At 37.0% G+C, this 19,910-nt stretch overlaps 1 protein-coding gene across 2 annotated transcripts in view; it reads right to left on the bottom strand.

The window, feature by feature from the left end:
• Nucleotides 1-1,380: 1,380 nt before the first annotated feature.
• Nucleotides 1,381-19,910, bottom strand: part of LOC150084082 (regulator of G protein signaling 7-like) — a 175,461-nt gene continuing 156,931 nt past the window's right edge. For both annotated transcript variants that reach the window (XM_090375026.1, XM_090375027.1), the window contains exons 13-16: nt 17,419-17,625; nt 13,214-13,432; nt 12,918-13,118; nt 1,381-1,698 (exon numbers count right to left, since the gene is read on the bottom strand). In XM_090375026.1, coding sequence (XP_090231152.1) covers nt 1,512-1,698; nt 12,918-13,118; nt 13,214-13,432; nt 17,419-17,625 — 814 coding nt within the window. In that variant the 3' untranslated portion in view covers nt 1,381-1,511. The remainder of the gene's footprint in view (nt 1,699-12,917; nt 13,119-13,213; nt 13,433-17,418; nt 17,626-19,910) is intronic.

Below are 19,910 nucleotides of genomic sequence, written 5' to 3'. Positions count from 1 at the left end.
ATATTTATAAAAGAAGAACCTGGGGCAAAATGTTTCTCAAAAGGCATTGCAAGTTACTACCAGATAGACAACTTTTTTCTTGAAACAAAAATGGAGATACCATTACCAGTGGAGAATAGTAAATTCCATATGCTTCTAACAAAACTTAATTGACTGTCATATTGACTTTTATATTATATTGGCTGACTGTTATATAATGCATAAATGGCAAGTCCATTCCTATGTTAATAAAACTGGACAGCCTACCTGCACTTACAGAATTTTTTTTGTGCAGTCATAAATTTTTATTTAAACAAACACAATATATGTCTCATCTAAACAGTTCTAAAGTTTCACACCAGGTAATCCTGATTACATATTTTGCTCCAAACAGAATCCAACCATGAATTTGGGACACCAGTACATGCTCTTATTCAGTTTTTTTTTTTTTTTTTCTGTCAATGGGTCTCAGGCTAGAAACTACCTTCATTCACCTCAGAGTTAAAGCTCTACCTTCAAGACAAAGAGATGGGGGAGGGGGGAATTTATATATTTATGTGCAAAATGTTTCAGATGACTTATACAGCTTTATAAATTCTATAAAAGCCCAAAAAAAAAAAAAAAAAAACACTTTCCTCCTATATACTATGGCCCGAGATAAGTGCCCTGAATCTAGGTATCTATAACTGGGCTCCTGGATAAAAATGAGATTCAGTGTCTGTAGTCCATTAATTTTGTTTTCCATAGAAAAATAAATACCATCCATTATTTTCTAACCCTTTATAATCAGAGTCAATTATTGGGTAAAGATCTCTCCTACCAATGGGGCCATATTGGTCTTGATTTAAAGCTGATATCTTCCAATAAAAATTAATTGAAATTTGAAAAGAGAAATTGTATCACCATCAGCCATACACATTAATACATCCTATATATCATACACTGTAAGATTACAATTGGATATTATATACATCTACACACGTAAAAACATTCTTCAATCAAATAAAATTACGAAACTAAACTATGAACAGCGGCAGCACTACCAGAGCTATGCTCCAAGGTTTTGCTAAAACACCTGGTAATACCTGTCAGCTGGCATCAAGGATATATAATTTTTTTTTTTTACTCATTTTCAGCATCCAATTTTGAATTCCAGAGGTCTATTTGCAATTGAATGTGGAGTGAATGAAATTTTTTTGAAAATCATGATTGTCATGTTTGAGTATTAATGTTTTCCTTGATACCAGCTAACTGGCACATTTTTATGAGCAAATACTCAAATGTATTATCACATGTTATTAAATTCTAATAAACCTAATATAGGCATTGCAACTAAATACTATAGAAATGAACTAAGATTTGTTCAAAATAAAATAGCTATTTTCATCATTGTATGGCGCACCAGTAGCTACAAATATATTTCCTACACCAATCATAATTAAATGTAAACACATCTTAGTTTCTGTGCATCAAGTTTTTGATTGTTGTTGTTGTTAGGTCCTTCTGTTGCGAGATTTGTCTCCTCTTTATAGTCAGGTTTCCGTTTCCCATGGTGCAACAAGGTTTCTATGAGGGCACGGAACAGGCAGAGAAAGTCCAAAGCTGGCTTCTTCATAAGAAACAGCACTGTCACTCCCTCTATGGTTCCATCTTGGAACTTGGAGCGTAGTTCGGTTTGCCTCGTTCATTCTTTCACGAGAACCAGAGGGAGAGGATAATCTGTTCAAAAAAGGAAATGAGATGTTTTCATTTTTTTCAGAGTTTAAGTGAAATAAATTAAAATATTGGAAAATTTGAAGAATTTAAAATTAAGATAAAAAATAAAAATTATCACTGAAAAACTGAAATATTTAAAAAATTTTATGCATATTTTAATAATAAATAATAATAAATATGCTTAAGGTTTTTATCATGATAGTTTTAAAAAGTTTGTAAACTCCATTTTTTCTTTCATGTGTATTTTATATACTTTTATTTAATTTACAAAGTAATATTGAATTTTTTTGCTTACTTTATATGATATATTTTGTGTTTTTAAAAATTAAATTGAGATCATACAAGTTGCTTAATGTCACAGCACCATAAAAATAAATGTTTGTTTCATTTGGGTTTAACTGTAAAGGGAGCAAATTTGGTGGCCGTAGTGTATATTTGATACCAAAAGAAAAAAAAAAGCTTAAAAATTAAAATGTATATTAGTCATGACTACATATATTTCAGTATTCCCTCATTACAGTTTGACTTTCATGTTACATCATTAATTGTGTTAAATAATTAATTTTTATTTAATTTTTTAAATTAAAAATTAAAAAAAATTAAAATAGTCTTATTTATTTATTTATCTTATTGCTTGTATAGTACACACAGAATCAACTTACATGACTCAAGAATGACAGATATAAAATTGAATAAAACAAAAGTCACAATTGAACATTTAACTTATTTAAACAGTCAATTGTCACATCGGTTGCTACCAAGGAGTTTCTAGGGTTTTCTTCGTAGGCTCGCAGGGCACAATCCTCTACTATACATTAAATGGTCTGCCTTTCAGCTCCCCAGTCGCATGTTGGAGAAGGTCTGCACATCTACCATGGTGTGTTCGTGCCCTGTTTATTGCTAGCCATATCCTACGAGGCTGGTCAAAACCAGATGATGCTTCAGAGATACAAGGCATGGTATGATATCGAGGAGGGAATTTGGTAACCATTCTTGCATCCAGGTGTCCAAAAGGTTGAAGTTGGCTTGTTGCAATGTTTTTGTCATCAGGATTGGTGGATGTCTGGAACGGGGCCTGTGTACCCCCAGGGGGCTCACATCTGGTGAGTATGTGCTTGGCACACCCAGGGTCCTGAGCTGGATATCATCATTCTTCCCTTTCTTGGTGATTCCTTTCTACTTCTCTCTCTCTCTCTCTCAGGATAATAGGGAAATTTTTTTTTTGACTGGTGCAGCATAAGCCCCAGGCTTCCTTGCACCATATGGCTAATAATAATAATAATATTCCTAGGTCTTGGATGTCAAAATTTATTTGCAGTTCAGAATTGTCTATTATTTTTCTGTATTTTCTTAAAAATAGTCTTAAAATTATGATGAGTAAATGTTTAGTTACCTTTATTTCAAATTTCTTTACTCTTCATTTATTGTTCAAAAAATTAAATTCAATGGTGTAACCATTGAATTTAATGGCCTGCTGGTGTAACAATTTTTGATCCAGCAAAGATATTGTAGCTATCATCTATGTACTGTTGCCTTTAACCTGGTATACTCCGAAGAGTAACACAGTGGTTATAATCACTATTCTCTCACACCAGGTGGGAACAGTCTAAGTTTGAATACCATTAATGAAGTGAGGAATTTTTATCTGCTTTTTTCACAACATGGCTTAGCTGGAGGTCTCAAGCAAGGGTCATGGTTTTTTTTTCCGAGAGCGCATGTGTTTTATTCAGCAAAATAACAAACCAACTGAAGAATATACACAATTACAGATGCAAAACACTGATGCCACATAGCCTTTGTTGCTTTAGCACCTAACACACACACAACCTAATTTAAATATCAAAGTGATAAATAAAGTAGTCTCAATGATGGCACAGAATTCTGACATATCAGTATTTGTGTTAGGGGGAAAATTCATCCAATTACAAAATGTTTATACTGCAGTCAGTTAAGAAAAAAATTATGGATACCTCTCTTTGAAAGTTTTTCCTGGTTAATAGAAACTTTTTTTTTGTAACTTGAAAATACATACACAGTATACAATGATAATAGTCTTTTGACTTTAAATTCATAGTCTAAATAGTTAGAAATGCTGATTTTTATATACCACCCTTCAGAAACTCAATGCTGCCTCATGGGACCATTTCAGAATTAATTTTTTTTCCCTGTTCTTTAATGTTATGAAATGTAAATTGTACATTCAGTAGTTACAGCATTTAATTTTTTATAAACTCTTAAACAATTTTTGTCATTTTCCCACTCTTCTAATCAATTTCCTAAAATATAACTTTCAAATAAAATGAGAAGAATACATAGGCAATCTTGTCTTACAAAAATGCAAAAGGGAAATTAAACTTTGCTAGTATCAAAGCTTAGTATTATGCTGTCACACAACCACTGGGTTTTGTATGCTCTCGAGTGACCTCCCCATCTCTGCCGTAAGTGACAAGTGTCACTGATGAAAATAATCTACTGTACCAGGTAACTAAGTCTTTGGTGTCTGTTGACCTACTCAGACAGCATACTGAAAATTTAATGAATAATTGTGATATATATGGACATAAATGCTTATCATATCAACCTGATTGGTGCAATAGAACATTCAATAATGTGTCTAGTGCAGGACTCATTTTAGTGTAAGGATCTGAAGGTGCTATAAAACCTGTAAACTTTAGGAGGCAAAGGAAAGGTGAGTGAATGACTGTATGAGAGTGCGTGATGTCTTTAACATGCACAAGATGACATTATGTACAACTAACAACTATAAAAGGATTGAGTTATTGAGTTATCAGGAGTTGGATGATCAACGCGGATGCCCAAACAGTTGGAAGGCATTAGTAACACTGGGTACAGGAAGGCATTCAGACATGTTGGAAAGTCAGAATGAGAGGAATAAAGAATTACTGACTAGTGAAAGGAAACATCTGTTGCAGTCTGCCAGATTTCTAACATCATAATGGCATTCCTATCTGCACCTGTGTAGGAAGCACAATTGGATGATTGAGAAGGGGGGACTGCATCCTCACCATCTATTACCTTGTTTGCCTCTACCATTCCATTATTTTCAGTGTCTATAGCAGTGCAGGGAGGGCACAGATTGGGAACAAGAATGGTATTCCATCTTTAGTGATGGACCATATTCTGGGATACAGTGATGGCTGCATGCACATCTGAAGTCACACTGTGGAAGAAAAAATTCTGCGTTATTGAGTTATCAGGAGTTGGATGGTCAATGCAGATGCCCAAACAGTTGGAAGGTGTTAGCAGCTTGAATCATGGTATTAGGAGCCATCAGTTACAATAGCCATTTTCCTCTGGTTGTTATTGATAGAAGTTGACAAAGGTGAAACTATAAATTCTGGGTACCGACCAAATGGCCCCATGTGATCTTTAACAGGCCTAAACACCAGCCGTTAAACTCCCTAGTTCCTTGCCCCCATCCCACAGTGGCAGATCTGACAGTATGGTAGTTTCACCACATGCTTGTTGATGGCAAAACACATTGAAACCATTCTAAGATCAGTGCTGCCCATTCAAAACTATTTTCCATCAGGACTATTTTCCATCCCCCTCCCATATATGGATCTCATATCCCAGTAGTGCCTAAAAGGCTTGAGTTCTGCAAATTGCAGTGTTTGGAGACTAGGCACCTGCAAGGTGATCTGATTAAGGCGTATAAGGCTTTGAATGGATTGAGCAGGCTCAATGCTGATGGGATTCTTCCTCTTGCTCAGATTACAAACCTGAGGGGGCATAAACTGGAATTGAGGAAAGACAGTTGTCGAATAGATGTGCAGAAATTTTCCTTTAGCTAGCAGATAGTTAATTGCTGGAACAAACTTTCATCTGTCATTGTGGAAGTTGATAGCTTAAATAAATTCAAGGCAGAACTAGACAAACATTTGGAACGAATGGATTGGTGAAATGGGAAGGGTTTTTTTTTTGTCTGATGCTGTATAACCTTGCTTTCTTGCATCACATGCTGCTAATGATGTGGATATGCTTCCTTGGCCTGCACGTTCACCAGATCTGTTGTCGATTGAACACATTTCAGATGTGATAGGACATTTTTCTCACCTCAGCACCTTACTACTGTTGCCTAACTCAGCATGACTGCAAGAAGCATGGCTCAATGTTCATCAAGGTGACGTTTGCCACATTTTCAATTCTCTACTGCAATTGTTGGCTCTTTGTATTGCTGTTCATTGAGGCCATACTTCAGGTTGATGTGTACTGTATTTTTCATAAGAAGGTATAATATTGCTGAAATGACACACAGATCTGATCACATATTTTCTAAATTGAGATCTGCCATTCAACTTATTTTGAATTCAGTGGACACACTCCTTTTAGGTGGGGAAAATTTCAGTGATGAACAGTGCAGCATTTGATTTCAGTTTTAGAATACCCTATTTGATTAAAATAAGCTGCTGGTGACAAGAAGTGATAGTGATATCTACCAATGACACTGTATATTTTTATATGCATTTTCTGTACTGAATCCAATAGTGTCATAATACACATATGTACCAACACTGTGATACATAAGAACCTGTAGTATTCGCGTAATAAGGTTTTTTTATCTGTTTCCTCTGACTACCAAACAAAGTAGTAAGTTATCTCCAGAATTAGTCTGCTATATTTGTGGACATTGTATAGGTTCAAAGCAGATGAAGGATAACATCGTTGGTGGCACCAAGTTTTGCTGTACATGTGAAGCCCACTTTAATATGCCTATGGACGATCAGGAGAAGTTCTGGGCGACTCACATCTGCTGTGGAAGTGGAAGTGTGGAAGTTGCAGGTCAACAATAGAGGGATGGTTTTGTGAAGCATGTGTTGAAGAATATTAAGTATGACCATTACAAATAGGAAATAGGATGTCTTGGGGATTTCATAATGCTGGGGTTCCTTCTGGGTTTACAAGGTTGTTTCTCTATGTGTCCTTGCTTTCTCCACCTCTTATGGGACAGCAGGGCAGGAGATCCCCACAACAATGTAGTAAACTATCCTTGGTTCCAGGAAACAAAGTCTTACATTCACCACTCCATTTCAAGCTGGAACGGATCGGTTAAACCATTGGATCCTCAAGGTGACACCTTTGGGCATATACCATCTATGTCTCCAAAATAATCTGATGAAAAAGTGAAAGATAATGTATTTATTGACCCATAAGTTAAACAGAATGTTGAGTCACTAAAGTTGGAAGACGAAACAACTGCTGCTGAGTGAAATGCCTGGCAGTCATTTGGATTTTTTTGACAAGTTGATTTTGACAAGCTTCATTACTGGAACTCTTACCAGGATTTTTTTAGATCAAATCTGAACAATGAAAAGCATGGGAAGAGATACCACCAAGAAATAGTCAGATGAGATGAAGCACTGATCAACTTTATCTGATTCTTAGTTCAGAATGATCACAATTAAAAAAAAAAATTCAAATTATATTTTTAAGGAATGTTTTTTTTTTGATTAACTCAAGGAGGCTTTGTTTTTTAATTTACAATTTTTACAGTTTGTTCATTACTTAAGTAAAAGCGAAAGAATATTCTGTACAGAAGTTTAAACATTGTTAATAAGTCTGATATAATATTATGGTATGTTTACTTTTCTTTCATTTCTGGACTGACCACTGATGGTGCTATGCAAAAACTAAAGTCATATTTGGAATCGGCATACCAAATTCATAGAGAATCATCACAAATTGTAGAATAAACAGACTTTTTTTGAAATTTGTTACATGGTGTAATACACTCAGGAGCCAAAACATTATGAATGCCTACCTAATAGCATGTTGGGCCACCTTTCACTGTGATAACCACTTGCACCTATCATAACATTGACTCCATGAGACTACATAGGGTGTCCTCGGGTACCTGGACAGAAGGATGTCTGGAGTTTGGCAACAGAGAAAGGCAATGGTGTGGACTTGTGAATGCTGAGTTCCACTGCATCTCACAAATGGTTGATGGGATTGATGTTGGAGGAATTTGGTGGAGAAAAATGCATGAAATGCTTGGACATAATCCTCACGCCATTCCTGCACAATACAGCCTTGTAACATGGGGCATTGTCTTGTTGAAAGAGTCCAGTGCCATCTGTACATGGTCACTATGTAGGGCAAAACATGGTCCGAAACAATGCAGAGATAAGATCTAATGGTGAGCTCAATGGGGATGCAGGAACCTAGTGATGCCCAAGAAAACATCCCCCAAGTGGGTTGGCATATTGATCATATTTAATAGTCAGGGGCTTGAACCCTGGTCTACTCAAAGAGCATGTGCTACTATGGGATTGTTGCAAAAGAGCTTTTGTTTTATTGTCAAGTCCCGTAGACCACTTTCATAAGTTACACAGACTACAGGTCTGGTGAGTATGGGCTTGGCACACCCAGGGTCCTTAGCTGGATATCATCATTCTTCTCTTTCTTGGTGATTCCCTTCTACTTCTCTCTCTCTCTTTCAGGATAACTCAGAAATTTTTTTTGGCTGATGCAGCATAAGCCTCAGGCTTCCTTGCACCATATGGCTAATAATAATAATAATAATACACAGTTCTACATTTTAGTCTCAGTGTTTGAGTCAATGGCAGGTTGCCAACATGCATTTTTTAGAGGTAACAAAGTAAGGCAGAGGAACTGTGGAGCGAGGAGTGCCAATTTGAACAGTGCGCCAAACTTGAATGAAAAAGTTTTTAATCAATTTTAAACAAATAAAAACCAAAGAATGGATTTTATTTTAAAATAAAATTTAAAGATTACCCAAATCTGTTAATGGTTAGTGTCCAGTTAATGTTTTGTGGTATTTTTAACTTGCTTATTATTATTACTATCTATGTCTACATGTCTTATAACCAAGGCAATTTAATGTAACTTTAAGAAGCAGCACCCTCATACATCAGAGTCACAAGCTGCAGCTGGTCCCAGGACAAACCATGAAAAACAGCCACAGACCATCGCACTGCCTCTGCCAAACTTCACTCTCAGGACAATACAGTCTGGCAGGTAACTTTCTCCAGGCATCTGCCACATCCAAGCACAGTTGTCAAACTGTTATACTATGTACTGTAACTTGTAACTCCAAAGCACAGTATTCAATTGATCTACGGTTCAAGAATGGCAGGCCTTACTCCAAGCTAGACAGTGTGTGGCATTATTCAGGATGATTAGTGGCTAGTAAATGATATGGGTTACCATGGCTGCAGAACTGTGTAACCCATATCATGGAGTGCACTGTATTGGTGCTGACATGTGCCTGAATCGTCGCCCTAGGGATCTCCGTTGCCGTTGAAATATCACGTACAGAACGATTGCTAATGTAGCATCCTTTTATGTTCTACGCTGGAAGTTGTTAACTCATTTCGCGCCCTCTTGCATTCATAATCGTACTACTGTCTCTTAGAAAGTCTACAAGCATATTTATAGTTGTGTCCAAATATTAATAGTAGGGCAGTGTATACGAAAATGTATGATTTATACTTTTTTTTTTATTAGGCTATCATAGTTATGCACATTTATTTTGCTATTAAAATATATAAACATAAAAGAAAACGAAGCAGTTAATTTTTTTCACTTATTTGCATAATAGTAAGTTTATTTACGTTTAAATGAAATTTTGAAATATTGTTTAATATATTTTTGTTTTATATTAAAAGCATTTAAAGTTTTGGCCGCCGCGCACGCTACTGGCGTTTGCGTTGTGATGCAGAAGAAGATGAGTTGCGTTGGGAATTTGGAATTTTGTGTATAGAAAAGCATAAGGCGGTAATTTTAAAACCAAATGTTTTTTTAATTTTACTACTAACAACTCGTTTATAATACTTTATACTAATTGTTGGCTATTAGATATATTTATGTTAGAAGTAAATATAAATATGTTTGCCGTTCTGTGTACAATCGTTTAGTTTTATCCATGGATCGTCTGCTTTAATCGACTTTAAAACGCCCTAGTATTCTGCAGTGAAAGACATGATTTCTTTGTGGAACTTTCTGTTTTTTTCTATAATTGTGAATATTCGTACCAGCTGCCTTTTTTGGATGGATTGGTAAGGATATCCAGTTATCTGTATCAACAAGAAGACACCAGGTAGGATTTTTTTTTCTTTCTCCAAGAGTTCCGAAATTCCTCTGAATTTCGGAACTCTTCAAATTAAAACCTTTAAGGAACCTGGTTGGCAGTTTCTAAAAAGGCTTTAATCCTTATCTATTTAATTTATATACATTTCTAACTATTTAATTGAATCCCTGTTTAATTTCTAAATTGGAGGCTCAGCCATCCCAATCTTTTCTAGCAAAATTATTTGATGCATTAGAAATTGAGTGTTTTACGTCATGCAGATGGCAATTTATTAAATTTGTAATAACTTCATACGTAGAATGGTTGAAATTCAACTATTAAGAAATTGAGTAAGTAAATAAGGAAAAGTTTTTTTTTTTGGTTTGTGTGTTTTGTGTTCCTTTTATTTATTATTATTTTTTTTTTTGTACAGGCCTCAAATGTTAATTCTTTAAAGTATTGATGACTTAAATATAGCGAGCAATTCTTAGAGTTATATTTTATATTACATGCCAGTGGGAGGGAGGTCCCAGGTATGAACTGAAGGGGGCTATGCTTGCCTTATTATTAAAATAATGTGGATTATTTTTATTATTTTTTTTTATTACTACTAAAAGAAGTGATTAAAATTCTGGGACCGCCCCTGATTAAATGCGTATCTATGTAAATGTTGTTAACATGATTCATAGCAAATGTACTTGTTTTGATTAAATTTCATTATTCAGTTAAACTGTGCGCTAGCATTCTTGATTTTAAATAAAAGGATAAATTTCGGAATACCATTTAATCTTGTGAAATTGAGTCCTTGTTATATTTAATGAGAATAGGGTGAATAAATTATCTTTATGATTAGTAAATGTCCATATTATTGGTTTAATGTATTACAAGTATATGCTCATCACGGCAGCAGGGCCAGGAAATGGGGAAGACAAAATTTTGAAATTAAAAAAAAAAAAAAAAAATACCATACTTAAACTCTTCTTGTTTTCAAAAAAATGATTGGCACAACATTTTTTTTTTTTGTTATTTTATTTATTTATTATTATTTTTTAAAATTTACACTGCTCGTCATTAAAACTGCCCCACCCAAAAATAGTAAATGATTATCTCCATGAGTAACGCCATAAAAGCGGTCTACAGGGCCGGCGTTAGGAGTGTGAAATGAGGCATTTGCCACTGGCACCACCTAAAATAGGCGCTGCTTAATGCGCTACTACATATGTATATGCGTGTTAAGATACTACAGTATATGAATTAGGCGTCGTGACAAGGTTTGGCTCAGGCGCCACAAACGGTAGCGCCGTTTCTGGCGGTCAAGATCAGGTTGCGTGTGTGTGTATATTAAGCGTCAAAGCAACTAAGACAATGAGGTAGAATATTGTCAGTCGGTTTGCTGTTTGCCAAACGAAAAACCCAAGTTTCCAAGAGGAGGGAGAGGAATCATGCAATTCCTCTCCTGAGACTGACTGACGAAGATACGTTGTGAAAAAGCCTATAAAAATTCTTTGCCTTATTCACGAGATTCGAACTCAGACTCAGTGGCGCGTTATCCTATAGGCAAAAAAGATATCAGCCTAGGGGGCCCCAAAATCACTGTTTAAAAAGCCCATTGCTATTTTTACTAATATTTTTAAGTGATTTTTATCGGAAGCTGAACTTTTTCTACCTGCCAAGGTCAATGAACTTTACTTGAAAATTAATTTGAAAATTACGTTTTTTTCAAAAAAAAAATGGCTTTACCGATTTTTATGAAATTTTATATTTAGTTCTTATGTCATGTAAATTGTTTTGTTTTCACAATAAAATGTTATTTGTGTTTTCTTTATTGCGGCCCCTAAATTACATTTTGCTTTGGACCCCATAAAGGTATAGATAGGGCTCCCAAATTCCATTTTTTTTTTCCGAAAGTTTTTTTGTATCTTAAAACCTTAACATTTCTGTTTCTAAATTCCTTAGCTTTCAAACGATATGCCATACGTCTACATTATCCTGTTTATTACGTGAGAAAATTTCCTTGATCACATGTTCATATTTTCTACTATCCTGGAAGAACTACTGCAATTTTCAGAGGTTTGCAAGTTTTTCCTCTAGTATAGAGCTAAGATGAAGTTTCATTAAATTTGGTCCAGTAGAAGATAAATTATTGTAGCCATCATACAAGTATGATTGCAACAATACAAGCTACAATAATTCGCTTCTGGCGGAAGCTGAAGATGACGTAACTTCCGTAACGCTTTTCGCATGACGGTTTTTCGTTACAAAATTTTTGGAATAACGCCAAAACCATGCTATCCGCAACTGAGACCAGTCAACTTAGCCACGTTGTATAAAAAGCCCATAAAAATTTCTCTCGTCATCGACGGAACTCGAACTCAGGTCTTTTGTACAAGGTGAGGAGAGGACTGCGATCCCCACGAAGGCAGAAAAAGAACTACCTCTTAATAATATAAGTCAGATATATGATAGATTTAGTATCATGACTAGCCGAATTTCTCTTATCTGTTATTATATTATTTATTTTATTTTATTCTTTTAAAAAAAATTTATTATTTTTTTATTTTTATTTATTTATTTTATTTTATTTATTTATTTTATTTTATTTTATTATTTTATTTTTTTGCTGGCACTCGGGATTGGGCAGCCTGGGTGCGGGGTGTTGTGTCACCCACCTGTATAGCACTACCTCAGGTGGTGCGGGATTGGTGCCAGTTCGCACAGTGAGAGTTTTAGTAGACCCAGGTTGGAAAACGTGCCTGGGACAGGCGCCAGGAAGCAGCTGCCCAGGGGTGATTGCTTCCTGATGGTGAGGTGGGCTGAATATAATGTTCAGGCCACCTGTAATATTCATTATTAAACTATAATGTTTAATTATAGTTCTAGGTGGATTTGGACGAGAGTCTTGGGGCCACCATAGAACAGAAACAAAGATGAAGATGATGATGATTCTCTTATCTGTAATGAAAGAAAGAAAGAAATGTGATTTAGGAGGCGCGTGGTGTGCGATTCTAAAAAATGCCTTTATTTCGAGTTCCAGTCTTTCAAAGTTTACTGTAAGATAAATCAATGTTCAGTTTAAGAGCGGTACAACGTTTCTAACACAGAGTTGTATTGATAAAATAAGCAGGTGCGATTTAAAAACAATATGCATAAAGAATCAACAAGGACTTACGTGCTAGAAGCTATCCGATTTGGTGGAGCTTCGAGATCTTGGAGATCGCTGGTACTGTGGGAATGTTTGCCAGAAAATGGCCACTTGGCAATGTCTTTGATTGAAGTCGGAGAGAGATCCAATATTCCGCTAATGAACTGGCCTTTGTGTTTATTTGACACTGGAGAAGTTTTCTTTTTGGTGGAGCCAAAATTGCAAAATCTAGAAGTAAATAAAATGTTCATCGACTGAAAATATGCCGTTTCAGAATAATGAGAACATTGATGTTTAATAAACGAATCTTCTGTATATCTTACCTTTTCTTCTGGCACGGATGAATAGCATTTTCCAATAGATTGCGGTAATGTTCGGATCGAAGAAATCGAGGATAGGTGTCATTTTTCATCAGTGAAAAGACGTGCAGCTGGGCAGTGTCGAAGGTATAACGTGAAGGAGTTTTCATACTTTCGTTGGTGACTTCCACAGTTCGACTGTCAAGATTAACCTCTTGAGGGCCTCCAGGTTTGAGGAATTCTCTAATAAAAGAATGAATTGTCTGTATCTGTCTATAATTTTTCAAAGCAAAGACCTTAAAAAACAAATTATAAATAGGGTATAATGACAACAGAAATTTCTTTATCTTTAAAAATTTCTTTAACAAACTTTTCACAAAGGAGTAATGTCATTCGGTCACAAGTGAACCACACGTTATTAATTTTTCTAATAGAAATTCTAAAAATTCATGTTTTTCAAAATATTGGTGTCCCAATACTTTTTCGAAGATAGTGTTTATGAAATAAAGCATCTATGAGGAAACGGAAATGTCATACTTTTTAAAGCATAACATAACAGGATAATCGTTATACATCAGTGTCTTAACTAATGCCATATTTAGGTAGTATGGGACCCCGTTGCACATTAAGCCAAAAAACCTTCTTCGTTATTGAAATTACATTTGTCTGTGGCCCCACGACTTTGGGACCCTAGAGCAACTGCATTACTGCGCCCGATAAATCTAGCCTTGATCTTAACATGTCAATTTTTCGGACATAGAAGAGCGCTTAAAATATGTCACGTTCCATACATTTATCTGGAAGTTATTCATGTTTGAATCCATGTGATCAGACATAGTTCTCTGACCGTTGTCCCGTTTCTTTTTGTGAAGATAAAAATATGTCATTACATGGTTTGGCTTAAGGCTTCATTATGTTTAAATTCGAAGTTGCTCTTTACGTACAAAATATAGTGCTCCATATTCAGTGCCAAAATGACGTCACATTTTGGTTTTCGCTCGTGTTGGCTTCCCCGATTGTTTTTTTTTCAATGACAGCAAAAATGTATTATTTCTCAACAAGGTTGGTTTGAAAGAATGATTATACAAATTTGTATAATAATAATGGAATCTTTCAGGGAGATGCCCTGAGCCCACTGTGCTTCTTGTCTAGCACTCAACCAGCTATCTACCATGCTCAACAACAGCAAGTATGAGTATAACCTCAAAGGAGGAGGGAAAAGCTTGTACATCCTCTCTCATTTGATGTACATGGATGATATCAAGCTCTACGCGGAAACCGAGAAGCAACTACTCTGGGTCACCGAAGAATTCAGCAATGATATCAGGATGGAATTTGGTCTAGACAAATGCAGGACCCATGAGGAAATTAGTGGGCCGAAACTACCAGCTGCGGACTGGTAAAGAGGTCGAAGTCATGACGGAGAGAGAGAGATATACAAATATGTAGGGATGATGTAGACTTAGCAGTTAGAGCACAAGGAGATCGAGGCCAGCCTGATCAAAAAATATCATCAAGAGACTCAGAAGCCTGCTCAAAGCAGAGCTGAACAGAGAGAACACAGTTAAAGTCTTAAACTCCTCTACAGTCCCAGTAACATGTTACTTTAGAATCACAGATTGGACTAACACCGAGCTGGAGAATATCATGAGAATGACAATGACAGTGATGGCCACCACCCGAAGTCAGCCTTGGAGAGACTGACAATAGCTCGGAAAGAAGGAGCTTGATAGACCTCATCGAGCAACAGGAGACCACGATAGCTAACCTGAAGGATAACTTCCAGAAAAACACAGTAACACTCTGCCAGGCCATAAGGAAGATAGACAAAGGGCATATCCCATTCAACCTAAGCGAGGAGTCCCCTCCCGCCCAGATGGAACAAACGAAATAGAAAGATGGGCAAAGAAGACACTTCATAGTAGACACTACAATGATGATATAAAGACCTCCATCAAGACCACATAGATTAAACGGCTTCCAATAATGCATGGCTCACGCTCTTCCCTGAGACTGAAGGATGTTCGCCATCCAAAACCAGGTAATCAACACCAGGAACTATAGAAAAGACATCGCCAAAGAGCTCAGAGTGTCAGATGACACATGTCGAAGATGCCCCCGGCCTCAGAAACGATCCAAATCATCCAGACGGAGCACACTCGTAGACACGACCTGGTAGCCAGGATAAAACATCAGACGCTAGCGAGGAAATACCAGTTGATCAAAGAAAGTGTATTACAAGTACGAACCCTAAGCTGTACTAGAGACCCCACGTGCTGTACTGGGACCGGGCCATAATAACGGAGAAGACAATCCCGCACAACAGACCGGACATTACCCTTGTGGACAAGAAGAAAAAAGCTACCTATCTGATCGACATAGCGGTGTCCAACACTGCCAACCTCCAGAAAACTGAAGAGGAAAAAATCAGGAAGTACACGGACCTAAGACAAGATATAGTAATAGAGGATGTGATGCAAGAAAGCAGGAATATGAGCTTATGTAGCATCAGCCAAAAAAAATTCACACAACCATTCCCTCTAAATGTTTGTCCAGTTCCTCCTTAAATTTATTCAACCTATCAACTTCCACAACGACAGATGGAAGTTTGTTCCGGAAATTAACCACCCGCTGGCTAAAGGCAAATTCCCGCACGTCTATTCTACCACTGTCTTTCCTCAATTTGAATTTATGCCCCCTTAGGTTCGTACTCTTAACAAGTGGAAGAATCCCATCAGAATTCAGCGTGCTCAACCCATTCAAGGCCTTATACACTTCAATCAGATAACCTCGCAGGTGCCTAATCTCCAGCTGCTGCAATTTGCAGAACTTAAGCCTCTCTTGATAAGAGGATCCCTTCATTCCCCTCACTAATCTTGTCGCCCTTGTCTGTACACGCTCAAGTAAATCTACATCCTTCCTAAAATGAGGCCTCCAGACCTGTACGCAGTACTCAAAGGCGTGGCCTGACCATTGCCTTATACAGAGGGATAATCACCTCCTTTTCCCTGCTAGCAAAATTCCTATATATCATTGACAAAACCCCATGACCTGCCCTGGCAGCCTGTCTGCATTGCTCAGAAAACTTCATATCTGCCTGCACAATTACTCCCAGGTCTTTTTCATTTTCTACCACCTTAAGTGTAGTACCACACAGTTGGTATGTTCCTCTGGGGTTACTTCTACCCATGTGCAGTATTTTGTATTTGTCAATATTAAACTTCAGTTGCCACTTCTCAGCCCATCTGCCAAAATTTTCTAGGTCCTGTTGCAGTAGCACACTGTTATTACTATCATCAACAACCCTGCTAACCTTTGTATCATCTGCAAACTTCGACACTAAGCCTGATATACTTCATCAATATCATTTATAAATATACGAAACAACAGTGGGCCCACCACTGAACCCTGTGGAACTCCACTAATAACATTAATTCACGAAGAGCAGCGCCTATTGATTACCACCCTCTGTCTTCTCCCACTCAACCACCCTTTTACCAATTGTAGCAACTTACCCTTTATACCATTCTGCTCCAATTTGTACAGTAGTCTTCCATGCGCAACAGTGTCAAAAGCTTTCCTGAAATCCAAGTATATCAAAGAGATGTGGCATATTCAACAAGTAACGACCATCCCGATCGTCTTATCATCCACCAGTATGATGCCAAAGACCCTACATAACAGCCTAGCAGAAATAGGTCTCCCAGAGAACACCTACAAGGAACTCCTGAAAGTTGTAATCCTGAACACCTATAGGGTAGTCAGAGAGTTCCTCGACTAACAGTAAGACCTTGTGTACTTGGTACCTGCACCCCCTCATGGGGTGGAACCAGTACCCCATCAGGGAAAAATAATATAATAACAACGACAATAATAATAAATCCTGAGAACTTTTTGAATATACCGCCCATCATTCTTTCCTGTTTGTAATTTTAATTTTGGAACAGAAAGTTTTAAACAATTACGTATTTACGTAGTTTACATTGTAAATAATGTAAACGTACTGCTGAAATGTTCCTAATTTACAAATCAATGAAAATTTTATTCTTTATTTATGATTATTTTGTTTTTCTGTAATGGGGATATAACAGTTAAGTATTGTCAACTAGTATTAATTTATTTCATTAATAAAGCTAAGTAAATAAATTTATAATAAAATAAGCAATGTCCATATATAAAAATAACAGAAAAAAGAGTGGGAGAGAAATAGATTAACAGAAAAAACATACTCGTAGATGTCCATCACTTTGGCTGGCACGCTTTGCTGGTTGGTTCTTCTTTTCAGTTCTTGGACTGCTTGCCAGAAATGAATATTTTCGTGACTGTATTCCTTACGAAGATATAATTCAAATTCTCTCACACCTGTTGGGTCTGTGAGCAGCTCTGTAATGGATATACCCCAGCGTTTGACTCGTTTTTCTGTTGAGATGTCAACCCTTAAAAAAAAAAAAAAAAAAAAAGCAAAGCAGTTTTCACGATATACAAATATATTTGTATATCGTGAAATATATTTGTATAGTAGATAAATCAGTATCGAAAAACACTAATTTCGTCAGTTTTTAAATATGAAAGCGAAGTCTTCCAAATGTACCCAGCTCATAATAAAATAGCTCAATATTTTAAGTGTTCTTAGTTTTATAAAATTTTGGATGTAATTACAAATAAATAAATGTCACATTAGGGCCACCCAGAATATTTATTCAACTACCTAAGTGTAGGGCGCCTCCGTAGCCAGGTGGGTAGGAGCAGCAGTGGTAGCACACGCTTCTTGATTAGACCGTGGCTTGAGCCCGTGGCCACCGAATACGGAGGATGCGAAAAGGTCAGGGAATGACCAGCGCATATCCCCGGAGCAATATGGCCTTAGTTGCTAATGCTCCTAAAAACCAAATAACAAACAACCTAAGTGCAGATTACAGAATAGTAATCCACAGAATCTCTCATATTGCGGAGTTATACTGATGAGGAGCCAATAAGCTCTGAAACGGTGCCGTATGGGTGATGGTATCCGCCGAGAATAAGTAACAATAGTCTTCTCCTATGGTGAAGCATTACTTATTCGAGGTCGTGCAATATCATGTCAACTGGTTGTGAAGGTATTGACAATATGAGATATACTTAATTATGCCAATTTATTACTACAGTAAACCCTCGATTTAACGGAATAATAGGGGAGAAGGGTGTCCGTTAATGCCGGAAGTCCGTTAAATCGAATGTAACCGGGGGGGGGGGGGCATTTTTTATTTTTCTTAATGTAAAAAAAAAGCTTTAATACAATATACAGTACTATAGTGTGTTCGTGTCTAACGGCACCAGGGGTTTCCCCCATTTCCGCGTTGCTTTCATTGTAGGTGTACCAGTTCACTGGGAAGGCCAGAGATTTAAAAGTGTATGGATTTTGTAAGTGTAGTGTTGTGTTTCGTTGTTCTTCTGGCTATTTAGCCGCTAGACCCCTGCTGGGGCCCAACGTTGTCCACACTATGCCTCGTGGAGGCAGACCAGGTACCCAATAATTTTAAGTTTTCACTCTGGCAGTTCCTGCCACCTAATTTCCTGATATTTCAGTGGCAAGAACCTAAAAAATAAAAAATAAATAGATAAATAAAAAAAATAAAAATAAAAAAAAATAAATAAATAAAAAAAAAAAAAAAATAATAAATAAAAATAAATAAATAAAACAATTTAATAGTATTGGGAAGTAGTCACTGAAAGGTAGGCCGAAAGGGGTTTTCGTATGCATTTGGAATTTTGACAATTTTTTTTTTTTTTTTTTTTTTAATTTTGACATCGTATGGGGCATTCGCTAGTGCTTAGGCAGAATAGGGGGAAGACTGAAGACAGGGGGAAAGCCAGAAATATGGAGCCAATAGGGAAGGTGACCCCAGGTCAGAGATTTAAATTTAGACTATGTGGGGTTACGCTGTGAAAGTGAACAGAGTAGGGAAGAGACTGAAGGCTAGGGGGAGGAAATAGGAAGTAAGGGGTCGATAGAGGAGGTGACTCCTGTGGTCAGTGGGGCAGGCCCATGTCCCACCAGGAAGAAAAGGAGGGCGAGGAGGGAAAGAGACAGCGAAACCATCTGCTTCCCTCCCCAGGGAAGTGGAAAGAAAGTACCGTGCAAGAGAGCACAGGTATAGCCTGTGGCGTTGGCAGCAGAGCTGCAATGAGGTCAAGTCTATGGTAGGTCTTCTATTTGAGTTCTACTTCTTCTAAAGAGATGTCAACTTCTAGGGTTGTAGGTCATTCCTGGGACAAGTCCTGTATTTGCAGTTCAGGTTGTGCTTGCATCAAGTCTATCATCAAGTTTTTCGGATTTAATCTTCTTTCATTTAAAGAGGAGAAATGCTGGTTGGTGATAAGTTTTGTCTTTGCGTTGTAATGGTTGAGTGGCATTTCCTCTTTTCCTCAGTGAATGGCAATTTGCACCTTTCTTCTCGCGAAGAGGTCCTGGGCGAATCGTGACAATGCTTTATAATCCTCTTCGGTTTCAAGGAGGAGAAATTCTTGTCCTCTTGGAAGATATCTCACTTTTGCAATTAGAATACATCTTAGGTCTTCATATATGGGACAGTCAAACATAAGATGGTTCCAGTCTTCTATTTCTCCACAAGTGCAATTTGGGTTGTCTGTGAGTCTGAAGCCAGCGAGCTTTGCATTGAAGGGGCCATGCCCTGTTATTAAGTACGTTGTATGAAGTCCTGGGAAGAACCATGATGGTGAT

The sequence above is a fragment of the Mastigoproctus giganteus genome, chromosome 6 (assembly GCF_048544385.1).
Source record: "Mastigoproctus giganteus isolate SK-2022 chromosome 6, ASM4854438v1, whole genome shotgun sequence".
In the NCBI taxonomy this organism is placed as follows: Eukaryota; Metazoa; Arthropoda; class Arachnida; order Uropygi; family Thelyphonidae; genus Mastigoproctus; species Mastigoproctus giganteus.
Note: the sequence above shows the minus strand (reverse complement) of the source record. Positions and strands in the feature narration are given on the sequence as shown.